Raw genomic sequence first — 17,956 nt, 5'->3', positions numbered from 1 at the left:
CCCAGTCCTGTCTCCACCTGCTGCAGGTCCTCGGTTCTTAAAATGGGCCCCATCATCAGCTCTTACTTTATTCATTTATTTATTATTATTTCTATTATTTATGTATTTCGTCTTGAAAACCATTAATAGTTAATCAGACCTTCAATCATACTTGTATTCATTTTGTTCTCAGGAGAGTTTTATGTGTTTGCTTCCTGGTTTTTGTCTTTTTAAAGCTTTTTTTGCTCCTGGTTCTGATTCTGTCAGTTTTCCTGCTTGTGAGATTTTAATCTGGTGACCTTTGACCTTCATCACTGCATAGGCTGCTCCTGCCTTACAAACATCTACTTATACTCTGTTCTGCTCCTGTGCACAACTTGAAATTCCCAAACATGTTGGTAAATATATTACATTAAAATTCCTGAGACTAAAGTTACATTTTATACTATTTATTAATAAAGTGATCATTCATCTTGTTAGCGCCATACATAACTCGGTAGATGTAGCGTTTTAAGAGACTGCTCCTTTATTTCAATCATAACAGTATTTCAGATTGCTGACCTCTGACCCTTTTTAATATATGACCCATAAAAGGACGTTAATGTTTTACAGCTTCCATAATTACTCATTCCTAAATGAGCAACTTAAAGTTTAAACCAACTTGAAGTTGAATCGTCATAAACCCCCTAAAGAATGATTATCCTGTTTTGCCAAAATAAAAAATCTGTCCATAAATAAAGTTTACTTATTTTATTTTAAATATGCACAAAAGTTCAAAAATGTCAGTGATGTTGATTGACAGTAAAACAATTGTTCTTTCCAAAACCCATCTGTAGAATATATTTATTTCATTTGATAAAATATTTTCTCTTCCAGTGTTGTATAAAGTACTGAAATCTGAGAGTCAAGTAAAAGTACAAGTACCTCTCCAAAATATGACTTTGGTAAAAGTCCAAGTCACTGACTGAAATGTTACTTGAGTAAAAGTCTTAAAGTATCTGAAACTTCTTGTACTTAAGTATGGAAATTACTGTAAAAATGGATGTACTCAAGTAATGTAATGAAAAGTACAAGTAAAAAGTAAAACAAAGCAAATGCAGTTTGAATGACATTTTTTATATTTTGGTAAACTTGTCAAATACACTTAAAATAATGTACCCAACCAAGTGCAGGCAAAATTAAACCTGCTAATAAATTGTTCCAGTTTTAAAGAGTAGCACATGTTAATGGTTTGTGGTTTTGAACTTGCATGCCTTTCCTGTATTCGTTAAATTTAGTCTAAATTGCTGTCGCTATGGCTTCTGTCCCTCTTGACCAGAGGAGTCTAGGTAGCCTGCTACAGTCAACATTAGGCCTCAGCTAAATACACCACGTATGGAACTGAAACACTGCCAAACAAAGTTAATTTATGGTCAACGTTTCACAATACAGTAGTGTCTAGTGACCAAGCTATAGTTACTGAAACAGGAGGATTATAACCATTTCATAAGACGTTACCTGGACGGGGAGTTTTTGTAAGATAGAATTTCCACATCTTCGGGCAGGAATAACATAAACTGCATGCGGTACGACGAATCTTTAACACCCACGAAAGAGTGTATTGTGTTTAAATAAGGCCATGGGCTCTCATCACCAGCTGGTGGTTCCCCTGGAGCCGTGTCCAATGTAGTTGCAGTCGTTGTGGTCTCCGTCTCCTCCTCCATGTGGCTGCTGCTGATTGCGAGACTTGCTTTGTGTTTAATGGGAGAAGCGAAACAGGTGTATCCTATTGGAGGTGGTGATGAACAAGCCCAGGCAAGTAGGCTACCGACTTTGTTCGGTAGCCTGCTTGCTACTTGCTAATCAGTAGGTGGGATCAAAACACTTTGTTTCTCTCTCTCACTTTTTTGTAACGAGTAACTAAACCACACATTGAAAATGTATCGGAGTAAAAGTACGCAATTAAGTTCGGAAATATAGTGAAGTAAAAGTGAAAGTCATCAAAAAATTTTATACTCGAGGAAAGTATGAAGTACTCCAAAATATACTTAAGTAAAGTAGTGAAGTATTTTTACTTCGTTACTATACAACACTGGTCTCTTCTCCTTCTGCAGTGTTTGTCATATTTATTAATAAGCTTTGGCAAAACTTTGACTAGAATAAATTTATTAGGTGAGGAAAAATAAAAACTGAGAGCTTCCTGGTGACCTAGTTACACAAAATATTATTCTGAACCGAACAGCCGAGCATCACTCCCACGTTTTAAAGAAAATCTGTACAATTTGTAAAACTTTTGGTCCTTATTAATATTCATTTTTTACAGTAGCGCATTAATTTAATCTATTAAATTCATATAATTCATTATTATGTTCATTATTACTATAGAAAACTCCAACTTATCTAACTAGTTAATTAATGGGAGACGAAACAAAAAAAGAGTTTTTGTTTATCGGTGTGGAGTAATTTATGGAGGGAATTAAATTATAACTACAAAAAAGTACAAATACCAACCAGATTAAAAAGGAGCTTATTGGGAAATATGTTCTATTTATAGTCCATAAAGGCTATTAATATAAACAGTTCACATGGCCAGTTGGTGACATCACCTTAGCCCCACCCCCTTCTACCTTGGCAGTCAAATATTTTGCTGATGACATCGTCCTTTACACTCTGACTCAGAGATTTCAAACCTCATCTGGTGACAGAACAAGGTGATGCTGAGTTCGCCTCTGAAAGCTGATTGGTGGACAGGCCGTGTGGGCGTGGCACAGTGGCGTCTCGCGATTCCTTGCCGTTTCCGTACGTTTTGGCTCTAACTCGCACAAGAATGACAGACTGACACCAAACTAGATCTGAATGATGTTTGCCCTAGTGGACACATGTGGGAATGGCGTGAGCCTGTTGCCAATGGCGAAGGGGTGGCGGTACAAACCCACTGACCGCCATGGGGTGAACCTACCTGGCTTGGCTAAAGGTTCTGGGAACTGAGCTTCTGGAGGAAAAGTGTTCAGGAAGTTAGTTGAACAGTGATTTGACAGTGCCGTTTAGTTCTTCTCAGATGTTTTTTGTTCTTCTGACGAAAAAGAAAATGAGGAACGCTTCACGAATTTGCGTGTCATCCTTGCGCAGGGGCCATGCTAATCTTCTCTGTATCGTTCCAATTTTAGTATATGTCCTAGAGAACTAGGACACTAGCATGCTGTCTCAGAGCAGTATTTATAGCCCTCTGGTTCACCCCCTTCTCCTCAGCGGTTTTACTTTCTTTTTCATAACAAGAGAAAACCTCCAAACATGAAGATCTGCTGCTAAATAAACTTTTACCTCCTTCCTGTACTTGACTACTTTAAAAATATACCCAAACTATCCACAAATTTGTTGTTTATTCTTGTAACTTGGTCGTTTCTGTGCACAGATGCATGATGGGTAATCATGGACTCCATTACAAAGTAACCAGCCAGCTGAATTCACAAGAACCAGAGCTTTGACAACAAATATCAGGCTCAAAGCTCTCCCTGCCATCACCTATGATTATGAATGGTAAATATGAACACACTAATATCTATAAGACAAGACTGAATGAGAACTACAGGAGAAAAGCGGTTTGCTCCGGTTAAACTGAGCCATACGATGTTTGGTGTATGACTGCCATCTGCTGGACAAACCGAGCACTGCAAAGCCCAGAGTAACCCTGAAGTTTTCAGCAGCGTTACTCTGGTTTCTGGGGCAGGAGGAAATCACAAACCAAAGTTCAAATGTAGTATAAATACTGAAAATAAACACCTACCTGCTCCCCAACAAAACACAAAAAACCCTGGTGTATTCCCTTCTGGTGGGCAAAATCAATCCAGAAACCATAAATTATGTCTGAAAAACGAAACTAAAGCAACAGCTGAAACAAGGAATTACAGCCGTATTAAGAAAAAAATAAAATTACAGGAAATCGGAATATTACCAGGAGTCATAATATTACCAGAATAAACTTGAAATAATACAACAATAAAGTCATAATATTAAAAGGTTAACATTGTAATGAGAATAAAGTCAGAATACTTTTAAAACAAATTTATAATATGAGAATAAAGTCGTATAATAATAAACTTGGAATAATACGAGAATAAAGTCATAATGAGAATAGTCGTACAAGAATAAATTTAAACTAGAAAATTTCTGAGGAAATTTAAAAGGGTCAGATCAGCGTTCTGATCTGACCCGAATCATTGCTGCGTTGCCTAACAAGTGCTTAGTGGATTCACTATGCTAACGTTAATGTATCAACAAAAATTATGCAAAATGCTAAGTTTAGCTTAAATGCTGTCAGTAGCATGTGCGGTATCACCAGCATGTTGACTTACATTGACTTAATCCATTCAGTATGATAAACACAGCTAATAAACTAAAAATGAGCTAAAATGGTTGGTACAAACTAATGTTAGCATGAGGTCTAGCACTAGCATGTAGCATCACTAGCATGTAGATACAACCAGGAGGTTGAGGGTTGTCCTTAGCGTGTTGAGTAACGCAAAATTAATCCATTCAGTATGCTAACAGTAGTGTACAAATTAAAATGATCCCAAATGCTAAGGTTAGCGGTTAGCTGAAATGATGTCAGAAGCATGTGGGGCATCACCAGGATGTTGATTTATATTGACTTCATTCAGGATGATAGACATAGCTAATAAAAAGTGCCTATTTTAGGTGCAAGGCTAATGTTAGCATGAGGGCAATAGCTAGCATGTAGAGAGATTAGCATGTTGACACTACCAGTAGGGTGTAGGTTATCACTCCTTTTATATACACCTCTTATTATGTAAAACTTTGCTTTTATATAAAAATTTAGCTAAAATAGCAATGTTAGCTTAAATGCTACATTTAGTGAGTGTGGCTATTGCTAGGTAGCATGTTGATACCATTAGAATGTGTTTGAGCACGAGCATGAAGGCTGTGTTTTAAGCCAATACCGCGACGTACTCTTCTCTCAGGTTAAAATACATAGAGTATAACAATGAGGCTTTTATTTTGAAATTTTCAGTTAGCTTAGTTTTCAAAGGCCACAGCAGTCCTGTGTGTAACAGTGGTTGGGTTATATCATGCCTGCTGTGTAAACTATGGAGGCTTGTATCTGCTAGGCTCCATTGACTTGATTTAAAGCCTTAGTTTCTCACCAGTGGAGGTTTGGAACCGACGTCTCTGCGTTTGACCTTTACGTCACTTGGCGCCATCTTTAAAGGCCACAGACCAAAACAAACTTTATTCTGCCGTTTTCATTGAGTAACCGACTGCAGTGAAGTTGTTTTCAAGTTGGATGTTGGATATTGGATATCGGCGCTCCGCAGAGTTTAGCTCAAGGTTGATCCGATTTCTGAACGCTGATGTGGGCCAGCTGTTCTCTAGCGCCCTCCTCAGGCGGTTCACATTGGGACCAACTGATACAAAAAAGTGATAATTCATGCTATTACACCAGGCACACTATCCTCTATTAAAATGTTAAGACATATTCAATAGTTTAAATAATTTTAATATTAAATGTTTTCTTCAATAATAGTTGCCCAATTAACTCAAAATCCGTGTGAAATTATTCTACCAAACTGTACAGATGAGACACATTTTTATTCCATTTTGACCCTTTTTTATTTTTTAAACTAATTTTATATTTAAAAATATATATTTTTTAAAAAAGTTCATAAAATATATTACATCAGACGATCTTCACATTTGTTACCTGTAATGTTCAATTGCATAAAATTCTAGGACAGGATCAATTTCATTACATGTTCACTTCTTACCTGAAATATGTTAAATACAACAAATATTTCCTTAAAGTGTGATCTTTTCATGACATTTACTTGTCACCTTTATTGTTAACTCTGAAATGTTTAATTACACATTAAATGTTTAAAGATGGGCTCTTTCATCTGGTTTGCTTGTTTACATTAAATGTTTACTGCAAAATGTCTTATTATATAATTGTTTACTTTAATCACATAAAATGTTTATTTAAAAATATTATCTTTCATCACATGTATGTTTATTACCTGAAATATTTTAAATATCAAATTTTTACTTAAAATGTGATTCATTTCATCACCTGTTTACATGCAACTTGAAGAGCTTGAGTCAAACGTATCATGAATTTTTACCACATTAAATTATTAAATGACAGAAAACAGCCACTTCCAACTGAACACATATTTCAACACAAATGGTTCATGTTCCTCTTCAGAGTGTGCAGCCTTGCCGATGCAGCCTTGCTGAGCTCTTCTCCTGGGGTTTCCTCCTCAGCCTCTCCAACTTGCTCCTCTTCTACAGCCTCCGTTGCTGTGTTTTCATGATTTACCTCTTCTGGGGTAAATCATGAAAACACAGTCTGTGTTTTCATGATTTACCTCTTCTGGGGTAAATCATGAAAACACAGTCTCTGTATAACTTGTTGATCCACCGTGGTTTTGCTGTATCGCCTCTTTAATTGACGCGCATGTCGGTCCGATGTTGTGGCGTTTACCTCTCAGTGACCCAGATTCAGCGCTAATAGGTTTGGTGTGCCATTGGACTTGACCTCCGACAGAGGTCACCAGTTCACTTCAGAGTTGTGGACTGCAGTGACAGAGAGCCTTGGGGTTAAACTCCACCGTTCTGCTGCCTACCATCCGCAGACCAACGGTCAGTGTGAGGTTCCACTGCACAATGAAGGCAGCATTACTGGCCTCGATGGTGGATAACAGCTGGACAGATCGCCTGCCTTGGGTTCTGCTGGGCCTGTGTTCGGCTCCAAAAGAGAACCTGCTGTTTTCTTCAGCTGCGTTGGTCCTGGGCCAGCCTTTGAGGGTACCAGGGGAATTTCTTCCGGGTCCAGCTGGTTCCGTTGATTCCCAGGGCAGTAGAACAGTTCTAAATGGGGAATCTAGATCTTTTGCCCCGTTGGCAGCACATCACTGCCTTCCTCAGGTGTTTGTGCCAAATGACCTGATGTCTGCCGAGTATGTACAGTATTTATCCACCATGACTCACACCGCTCACCACTTCAGCCTCCTTACGATGGTCCATTCCGTGTTTTGGAGACCTAAGGATGTTTTGGTGGAGTTGGGGGTAATCAGGAGAGTATTTTGGTGGACCGTTTGAAGCCAGCTCATGTGTTACCAGGGACCCAGTTGGCTCAGCCGCCTCGCCGTGGTCGTCTTCCAGTTTCTTTACAAACTCTTCCAGGTCGTCCCCTTCCAGCTGGTTTGTCCCCTCAGGTGGACAGTTTGGTAGCAGTCGATCTGGAGAGTCTGTTTCAGTTTCAACCCGTTCCTGTGAAAAGAAGCCGTGGCGGCCGACTTGTTAGACTCCCTAGTCCAGGGGTGAACAACTCCAGGCCTGGAGGGCCGGTTCCTGCAACCTTTAGCTAATAAAGGATACAATGTATATATTTCACACCCTAATGTATGCTTTTATTGTGAAGGGGAGAAGGTGAGGTGAGAAGACACCAACCGTTTTACTTCATTCTGTTTTTAGTTGGAAGACATTGAGAATAAATAAAGACTCAAATTACTTTTGTCTTTTTCTGCCGACTTCCACAAGGTAATACTTGTAAAATGTTTGGTTTACTAAAGAATTTAATTTATTCCTGATCTAATTGGTTTGATTGATTAAAGTTAAGCCTTTAAACATAATAGTTTTATTTAACTGTAATGTCTTATCTTAGATCTGGAGAGTATTATATTATATATGAATAATTTGCTTATATTTATTCCTTGTAGATACACGTTTGAACATTTTGGAATCAAACCAACAGATTTATTTTTTTACTCTGAACAGCCTTTACTACAGAATAAAACAGGAATCAGGAATAATACATGGCTGAAACAAACGTCGGCTCCGTTGTTTTTCCTTCGCCGCTGAGCTTCACGCCGTCACGGTTGCTAGGCAACATGAGTTACGTTGAGGTTGACGCTAACCAGTGTTAAGGAGAAAAGTTATTATGTTAGCTTAAATTTTGGAAAAAGCATGGCTCTCCTTTTCCTCCTGTTAGCCGGGTCGCGAGCGGATGTCATCACGGCTGCAAAAGTACGGCGAAACAGAATGACGTCACAGATCACAGAGTTTAATTCATACAGAGCAATCGACAACAAAGCTGCAGAGATACAGAGATATGCATTTTCTCATGAAAATAAAAACACACAAGGGAAGACAGACAAACACAGAGACAGACAAAGGCGCCCACGTGGAGAAAAGATGAAAAAACTCTCAACTCTCCGGTGCTGACCTGAAACTATAAACCAAAAGGGTGTTTCCCTATTTAATATATGCAAAGAAGGCGTTCTGCTCTTCGACCAATTAGAACTCCCTCAGGCCCCCAAAGAAAGTTGGGACTTCCTGATTTATAGCAAAGGTGTCTGTTTTTTATCTAAGCAAAGGGCGGACTACCCCGTGGTCATCTCTGCCTGATACGGAAGATCCCTGGCGCCAAGAAGTCTCTTCTGCTCTATCGGAATTGTAAATTTTATTGCTGTGTCTGTCAAAAGGGGGAGGAAAAAAAGGGCCCTGCCTGCCTGTCTGCCATTCCCAGTTCCCACATGCTCAACAGAAAACCGTTCCAAATAAAAGTGTTGGCTATACCTTTACACGTGTCGTATATTAGCTGTATTAAGCACCAACAAATAATCATTTTCCTTTACACCAGCTAGCTGAAGGCTTAACCTGTCCGAGTTCACGGCTTCACTCTTCCAGTCGTTGTTAATTCGTGACCCTGAATTCGGACACGGCTTGTATCCACCTTATTCCGAGCCCCCATGAGGCTTTGCGTGCTTTATGGGCGCAACTTCCGCCTCAAACCGGAACCGCCATTTGTTTACATGTTAGCAACTCGCTAACCGGCTTTTGTCAGAGGTTTTAGGCCATAAAATATGTAGGAACTCCAGCTGTCAAAGCTTAAACGGCTACCTACTGCTAATGCGGGAGGGATGGCGACTTGAAATTGCCGCAAATAACCCGCACTAGCATAGTTAGCTTCTTCACTGACTCAGCTGCTTTGGGTTTTCTTCTGTTGGCTTTTTGTCCACAATGAAACGAGCACAATAAAGCATTTTGGGTTCTCTGTTCAAGTTTAGATATTTCAGCCAAATTCTTGTTTCCTTATCTGTCGGCAGGTGATGAAAACCTGCTTATCACAGAAACTCTGCCTTTTCGTTTCGGGAGCACGTTCACAACACCTGCTGCTGCCACAAACCTGGTCTGGTTATTAGAGAACAGCAGCTACCTGAGCAACACGGCGGCATCTGACAGCACTTTCCAGGGCCTAGTTGCTCTGTAACGGGCTAATAGAGGCAGAGCCAGCGCTTGAAGCCACTGAGGTGGTACTGGTGCTGGTTACCTTGTCAGCTGAATTAAAATCAGAGCCGTGTTTGATCTTTGTGCAGGTCATCCATTTATTTTCTTTGCCTCTCGGCACTCAAAGCCAGAAATGTATCTTTCAAAACGATTCTATCCATCAAAAACCTGTTGACAGCATCTAGCGATCAGTGTTCATGTTCAACAAACCGTTTCCCCCGTTCAGGTGGAAAAGGGGAAACAAAGGGACCAACAAAGGTCCCTGTCAAATAGACGGCCGAGGAACCAGGCGACCCAATACCATTCACAAGTACGGTCATTCAAAACCTGCTCCTACAGTGTGATTCGGTTCGGTTCTGGTCCAGTGGGGAGATTCTCCGTATTACGGTCTGGAGCGCAGCAGCTGCGGTTGTTTCTCTGCTGATTTGCAGCGACACTCAACAACGGAGAACCTCGAGGTTCTGGTTCTGATGGACTAAATGAACCTAGATATTTTATTTTGTCTTGTAAAAATGTTTTAATGGCCCAAACATAACGATAAAGACTCAGATCATGAACTTTGTTATTTTTTAATTCAAACGAAAAATAAAATTCACATCACACCAAGCTAATATTATGTAGTTCTGCTGTTTTACGCAGAACTGCAGCTCAGACTCTGACCAGCTTCTCTGCTTTTCTCTTCTCTATCACCTCTGACCTTCAGAGAGACGAGCTGCTAACCCACCGTCACAAAACTCAGTTCCATCCTCTGTACTGAGCAGCTCTGACAGCTGACTCTGTGGCCGTAAACAAGTTTTACTAAATAATGAAATAACTGAGATGTAACGACTGTCATGACTATAGATTAGCAAAAAACCTACAAATTACAGTGAAATGCTGCAAACCCCGTACACGTTTCCACAGAAAGAAATACACAGATGTACCATGGACAGCAGAGCAGCAGGTGACTCCCACACCCAGGGGCCCTGCGATCCTCTCCTCTCTGTCGTTCCCATTTTAATACTAAACAAGCTGCTGCCTCAGACCAACACTTATACATTCTGGTCCAAATAAAAACAGTTTCAGCAGATTAAACATCTGAATCATAATATTTGCATATAGTAGCCAAGTTTTCCAGAGACTGGTTCATTCTGATTTTGTCTTTTTTTATTTCTGTATTTCAGAGACACAGATGCATGATGGGAAATCAGGCAGGCTAACGCGAGCCACAACGTGATTGGCTCCTTGCAGACACCATACAGATAAAAATTAATATTTATATCATGTTCTGTTCATAAATAATTGGAAAACTATGTGTAAACCCCCATAAACTATGCTGATCTGTCTGTATGTTTAATGTGTTTGTTAGTTCTTAGAATGTCCTGTAGAGGGCACTAGACCCACATTTCTCCTGTGTCGGTATGAGAAGATAAACTTCTCGGCCTTTTGGCTCAGACAGCGGTCCCCTCCTCTGGGTGGTGATAGCGGTAGTCTTTGTGACTTGGCTGTTGCCACTGATTTGAGGTTCAGTAAATTTAGTCCCTGGGTGAGATATTGACCACTAAGTAGTGGAAAATATCTTTTACCTTTAAGGTTTGTATTTATTGGTGTTTTTTTAACTATTTATTGATTTTAGTAAAGGTTTTAAACCTTTAACTGGTGGTGCCTCCACCATGGCGGCTAGCCATGGTGGAGGCACCACAGTGTTCGATTTTTATTTAAAGAAAGAGAAGAAGAAAATAGAGTAACAAGATTGGACTTTTCCAGAAAACTAATCCAACAGGTGCTGAAGTTTCGGCCAGATGACCTGAATTGTATCCTTACCCTGCCTTTCAATAAGGGATATGACGTAAGTTTTTGCTCTGCCGCACTTCTCAAGGAGTTTTGGACACGGTTTGAAAATGCTAAGACCCAGTTTTCAGCATTTGACGTCGAGAAACTGACTGACAACTCCCTGAAAACGGTGATTGTCAGGATGTTCAATGAGACTGTCAGTGCTGAAGACATCTGTATGTGGCTGGGTAGATACTGCACTGTGAGAGGCCAGGCTATGAAGGTGCGGGATGTGGACGGCATCTGGAACTGTGCTTGGCGGGTCCCCATTAAACAATGGGAAGACCCCCAAGGCTTCCAGGGCCTGAAGCATCTCCCCTCAATGATAGTCCTGGGGGAGAACAGAGGCTACATTCACTATCAAGGCCAACCCAAACTGTGTCGGAAGTGCGGCGAGCATGGTCATCTGGCCGAAACTTGTGAAAAAGTTTTCTGTGGTAAATGTAGAGAAGTGGGACACACGTTTGATGAATGTAGGAACGGGCGGAAATGTAATTTGTGTGGTGGACAGGATCATTTGTTCAGAGACTGTCCAAAGTCGTTTGCAAATAAACTGAAAAAAGGAAAAGAGACGCCAACAGAAACGGCTAATGAGCAAGTGGAAGCAGCTGGGTCGGAAAATTCAAATCTCCCGCCAGGTCCTCTGATTGGAGGAGAGGAGGAGAGGGTGGGAAGCGGGGAGGGGAAGGAAGCCCCCCCCAGACCGAAACATCCAGTGAGGGGGGGAGATGCTAACCGAAGGCGAAGCTAGCTCGGACTCTGAGGAAGAACAGACGGACAGCAGCCATGATGCCCCCCTCCCCGACGCCCAGCTGGCTAAGAGGCCGGCATCTGAGTCACCTCCCGACCTTACCCCCAAGGTAGGGAAGAGAGGAAGGCTGGAGGAACTCTTCGGTTCTTTCGGAGAGGAATCCAAAGCCTTCCTCGCTGGCTCATCCAATGAGGTCTCGTTCCTAGATTTTGCTCACCAATCAACCCCGGAGGACCCAAACAAGGTACCGGCTTTAGAAAGACGGCCGACACCGAGAGTCCGAAGGGGGAATGGAGCTCCAACCCGACCTGCACCACCATGTGGGAAGGAAGAGCTCTGTTCACAGGACAGTCTCTGAACCCGCCTTGTTTTAATGACCGCCCGTTTTTTAACATGGGTTTAAATTAGTCTTATCTTGTTTTAATCCTTTAAAATGTCGTAGTTGATTTTAGCCATCATACTCATGACTCTCACCTTCTCAACCATCAATGTTAGAAGTGTGAAGTCGCGAGTTAGAGCCCAGAGTGTTTTATCCTTTTTAACCTCCGTACAGTCAGATGTGTTTTTACTACCAGAATGTTCACTCCCGTTTTTAAAGACTTACACCCGGTGGCAGGACTTGTGGCCACGGCCGTCTATATGGAGCGGCTCCAATGGAAATAAAAATGACGGCGTGGCCATTTTAATAAACAACCCGCACATCTTGGTGAAGGGGAGCACCGTGGTGAGAGAGGGACGAGCACTTTTAGCAAATCTGACTTTTAACGGACAGGATTTTAACCTCTTAAATATTTATGGCTTTAATGACAAACACGACAGGTATGACTTTTTAGACAGAAAAAGATACAGAAAATTAAAAATAAGAGATTTTAGAACCCCAGTAGGTTTTAACCTTTCTCTTATATATGCTTTTATTCGGAAATTTTTAGAACATTTTGGACTGGAAGGAGAGGAGAACAAGATTTTAACTAATTGTTTTATTGCCCCTGTTGTGCAGGACCGGGAACCAGTGACTCCAGTGCGCGGCCTCCTGCACGGAGACGCCTCCACCGTTTGGCGCAACGTGAGCCGTCCCGTCCTTCCAAACAGACTCCAGGATGTCATGGATGGTGGCTCATGGGATCCTGCCGGTCAGAGCCGTTATGCTCCCGCGGCATGTCTGCAACGGCCATCTGCCCCCGACCCGGTTGTGGCGCGCCGGAGTCGGTGAGGCCCCTGCTGTGGGAGTGCAGCGCTGCTGTGGACCTGTGGGCGAAGGCCGGCTCCTTGCAATTCCCACACTTGCCAGCAAGGGAGGTCCTCCATGCACAGTTAGTGCTGTACGGGGTGAGCCAGCAGAAAATGACTAAAAAAGACTTCGCTGAGATGTGGCTCACCCCAGCCACCATCAAAGACGCCATTTGGACCTCCAGAAACTTGCTGGTGAGCAGGCGCAGGCAGATGCCCCCAGTGGCTGTGATCCGGATGGCGGCAGCAAAAAGAACAACATCAAGGGCTGCAGGTGGCGCGCCAAGGACACAGCCACCAAGAAGAATCGCCTGCGCCTCCGTGGACGAAGGAGCCGGCGCTCCACGAGCAGAGGTCCAAGCAGCGGCGGCCCGGCTCTCCGGGTGAGGCAGGAGGGAAGGAGCTTTAGGGTGGGATCCCCTCTGAGCACCAAGCGCTGTCTGGAAGGACGGGACGGCTCCGGACTTTGGAAGGAGTCACCCCGGTCCTGCTCAACTTTTTAACACACAGAGATTTTGTATTTTATATTCTTGTTCTTAGCTTCTTTTAGCCTGAACTGATGAAATTGTAAGTTTTTTTAAAGAACATGAAAATTTCTGTATAATTGTAATATGCAATGTTTTTAAATGCTTCAAGTAACAATAAAAATTTTCAAAAGAAAAAAAAAAAGTCGGTACGAGAAGAAGAGTAAAGGAGAGGGAAGAAGAAATGCAGACTAAGCACATTTCAGTCAGTCAGTTCAGTCAATGTGCACATAAGTTGTCCGTTATGAAAATGTTCATGAACAAATAGTTTGTGGAATAAAAAAAGATTTGGGCCCCTTTTTGTTCAATAAGCTTGTCTGTTGTCCAAGCTGAACATCGGCTCCAGCAGCACCAGAACCTCCGTCCCAACAGGCTTCAGTCCGAGTCACAAAGATGGCGGCGGATCCCTCCTGGTTCTGGATCCACTGGATCGTTCAGATAAACCAACCGGAGAACTCTCAGAACAGAATGTACATTATCCAGTTCAAAATAAACAGATTTATCTCATATGCGTAGTAACTTCTCTACTTCTGCTGAAATGTGCTTAGTCTGCATTTCTTCTTCCCTCTCCTTTACTCTTCTTCTCCTACGGACACAGGAGAAATGTGGGTCTAGTGCCCTCTACAGGACATTCTAAGAACTAACAAACACATTAAACATACAGACAGATCAGCATAGTTTATGGGGGTTACATATGTATCTGGGCGGAGTTGGGCCAGAAACAGAAGCAGCTCTGCCAGAGTAAATCTCAATAACCTGCCTTCACCCACCAAAATCATCAAATCTATCATAAAAATAGTTCTGTCACAATAGCAAATTTTAAACGATTAATTGTTTCAAAAATTATTGCGATAAACGATAATATTGTTTGAAGATCTTTTTACACTAATGTAATGGAAATGATGTAATAATGCATGTGATTTCCTGCCAAAGATAGATACACTTTATTTTCAAAAGAATATTTAACACTGGAGCTGATAAATAAAATAAACAAAACAACCAAAAACAAAAATAAAATGGATTTTCAGTCTCTATTAATAAAAAATGTACTTGAATAAAAACTAAACAACATAAAGCCAAAGTGGAAATAAATACTGCATTCAACCTAAAGATTATGAAGTGTGTATATTATGTTGCCCTTCAGTAATAATTAGATTTAAATAGAGACAATGGGCACATGATGCAATAATTCACACTACATGATTTTTTGCTCCTATTTTCCCCTTACAACAATCTTAGATCGTTGGTCTTTCTAAGATTGTGTGGTGTGTTACGGTAGATCGTTGTTGCCGCTCCGATCTAAATCAGGGTTTTTTTTCCCAGACTGGGATCTTAACTCCACCTGTTGAATGTGATAGGCAGCCAATCAGAAAGCTCGGATTCTCCTCCGTGTTTTCTGAGGGGAAATTACGGAGGGGAATCCCAAACAGCTGACACGGCGCAACCTGAAGTCCAGCTGACATCGGAGATGATATGTGGAAACAACATTAATGTTTATTCAACATGCAAAGAATATAGAAATGACAAGAGGAGGAGTTGGAGCGAAATTGCTACCGCAGTTGATAAACCCGGTAACTTTTCAGCTGTTCTTCGTTAACGTGACGTAAACAGGTTCTAATGATTTTCATTCAGTCAGGACTTTACGCTGACACTAGCCACATGCATTGCAGGTAGATTGTAGTAAAGCATTGATTAATGCCTGGCTTTAAAATTAGTTCACTGAACTTGTAGCCATTATTTTGTGCCCATTGTTGGACACCACACGGCAGGACCGAACCGATGGAACCGTTAAACCTAGGATTTCTGTCGACTAATATTTGGTCTGTCAGGGTTTGAAAATGGGCCGACAATCGGCGACGGCTCTAAGATCGTGTAGTCTGCGCTGGGCTTTACACTGAGGAAATGAGGTCAGAGGTCAGTGGAGAGCACCGGAGTTGAGCCTTTTTTCATTCGGTGTCATCAACAGAAAGAGAAAAAGGTCAGAAGAGACGATAATGCCGATAATTAAAATGACTAGATAGTTTTAATTTATCTACGATTAATTAATTTACCGTTTATCGTAACAGGCCTACATAAAAACGATTAAAATCGACCACAACATGTTTATTATACATACTGGAATACGAAACTAGATTCAATCTGTAACTTTAAATTCAAATTTTAAATATTTCTCTGCTTAATGTCGACCACGACTATCCATCCATCCATCCATCCATTTTCTGTTCACCCTTGTCCCTAATGGGGTCGGGAGGGTTGCTGGTGCCTCTCCAGCTATGTTCCAGGCGAGAGGCGGGGTACACCCTGGACAGGTCGCCAGTCTGTCGCAGGGCAACACAGAGACATACAGGACAAACAACCATGCACACACACCTAGGGAGAATTTAGAGAAACCAATTAACCTGACAGTCATGTTTTTGGACTGTGGGAGGAAGCCGGAGTACCCGGAGAGAACCCACATATGCACAGGGAGAACATGCAAACTCCATGCAGAAAGACCCTGGCAGGGAATCGAACCCAGGACCTTCTTGCTGCAAGGCAACAGTGCTACCAACTGCGCCACTGTGCAGCCCCGACCACGACTAAAACTGCTTTTAAAACGAACTCGTACTGCCACCTGCTGGTGAAGCTGAACACTGCAGAACAAGATCCAGCAGTACTGTTCACCAACACCTGGGGGCGGCAGAGAGTCGGAGACGGTAGAGAACAACATGACAGCCGAAGAGAAGCAGCGTTTCCTTTAGAAAGCATGGAAATGTTCACAAACTTGAATTTGTGTTTATTATTGCAGGCATTAACAATCAGATACATGCTACGTACTCCATCTGGTATGCAAACACCAATGCATGAGCTAACCCTAACCGACATGATGGCCTACATGGTGCCATGTAGATCATCACTTAACTCAGTATGCTAAGCTTAGTTACGTCAACAATTAGCTAGAATGCTAATTTTTGCTATGAAGTTCAAACTGCCTGCATGCTGTGTAAAATATCAATGCTTTTATTTTGGTAGTCCCAAAAGATCTCATAAGTCATGTGGAGCTTACTTCCTTTGGCCGTCTGCCATCTTGCCTCCAGGCGGTGTTCTCCTACTAAGATGGCATCTTCGTACTGATGAGTCCGGCCGCCATGATGGAGTGGTTGGATGGTAATCTACTGAAACCTGAAAGAGAAACAAGAACTTATGATTGCCATGAGGACAAAAAGAGCAGAAACACAAAGGAACCAGGAAGAAAAACAGGATCAAACCGGAAACAGAGAGAGAGAGGATGGTGCAGGGGGCGAGGGAGAGCACACAAACAGGGCAACTGGAAAATGAATCAAACGAAAAAAGCAACTAAACGGGCGTGCCGTGGTGGCGTAGCGGTTAGCGCGACCCGTTTTTGCAGGCCTTGAGACGCGGCCGTCACGGGTTCGAATCCCGGACCAGGCGATATTTGCTGCATGTCTTCCCTCCTCTCCTTCCCTATTTCCTGTCAGCCTGCTGTCACATAAGGGACACTAGAGCCACAAAAATAGCCCCTGGAGAGGTAAAAAAAAAAAAAAAAAGCAACTAAACACAAGCAATAAATAAACAATCCAACAAGAATGTCTTGCAATGGACGGGTGACCTGTCCAGGTGACCCTGCCTCTCGCCCGCTGACCTCTGGAGATAGACACCAGTAAACTTTTTCTGGACGGACAGGGACACGCCCCCAGCAGAGGGACGGGGACACGCCCCCTGCGGAGGGACAGGGACACGCCCCCTGCGGAGGGACGGGGACACGCCCCCTGCGGGACCCGTTTGATTTGAAGTTTATTAATTTTCCAGTCATATTTTAGAAAGTTTTCCGAAGATGAACGGTATCAGATCGAGACAGACGGACGCCACCGGAAGCGGAAGTAAGACATGGAACGCCTTCCAGAGTTTTTTTATTTCTTACAAAGAACAACACAGTAATTAGAAACACAATAAAACTCCAAGGGTTTTACAGAACGCAGTTTGCCGGCGCTGCAGTTATAAAGCCACTACATTTGAATGACTTCAGCATTTCAGCTTAGTTTTAGGAATTAATAATAGAAGATAATCAAATCTAGAAATTAGGCGTTTGTTGTAAATATTTGGAGGTGTGAATATGATATTTACCAAAAATAATAAAAAAAACTTTTTAAAAAATCCTGTTTTAACTAGTTGACATTTCTCCATCTTTATCTGTTAAAGTAATATTAAAATTCTTTCGATGGAATAAAAACGCATCCCTAAAAAACACCAAAGCAGGTGAACGAACTTTTGCCAAATATTTTTTTACCATTGTGAATAATTTTATAGGAAATTTCTCTTACTTTATTATTTAGGCATTTCTTTGGACGCAACCAACTCCGCTTCCTATTTCTATTTT

At 41.8% G+C, this 17,956-nt stretch overlaps 1 protein-coding gene and 1 non-coding gene across 2 annotated transcripts; one reads left to right on the top strand and one right to left on the bottom strand.

Annotated features, from left to right (window-relative positions):
* Window positions 1-3,042: 3,042 nt before the first annotated feature.
* Window positions 3,043-3,148, bottom strand: LOC111608744. The gene has a single exon (XR_002752832.1). It is a non-coding gene; the product is annotated as a U6 spliceosomal RNA (small nuclear RNA).
* A 7,796-nt stretch (window positions 3,149-10,944) lies between these two features.
* On the top strand, window positions 10,945-13,644 carry LOC111608548. Its single transcript, XM_023333367.1, has 2 exons — window positions 10,945-11,513; window positions 12,825-13,644. Exons 1-2 carry the CDS (start codon window positions 11,219-11,221, stop codon window positions 13,439-13,441), a joined length of 912 nt encoding a protein of 303 aa, XP_023189135.1. The 5' UTR covers window positions 10,945-11,218; the 3' UTR covers window positions 13,442-13,644.
* Window positions 13,645-17,956: the final 4,312 nt, after the last annotated feature.

This window comes from Xiphophorus maculatus, chromosome 5 (assembly GCF_002775205.1).
Source record: "Xiphophorus maculatus strain JP 163 A chromosome 5, X_maculatus-5.0-male, whole genome shotgun sequence".
Classification (NCBI taxonomy): Eukaryota; Metazoa; Chordata; class Actinopteri; order Cyprinodontiformes; family Poeciliidae; genus Xiphophorus; species Xiphophorus maculatus.
This window is presented reverse-complemented; position numbering and strand designations above follow the sequence as displayed.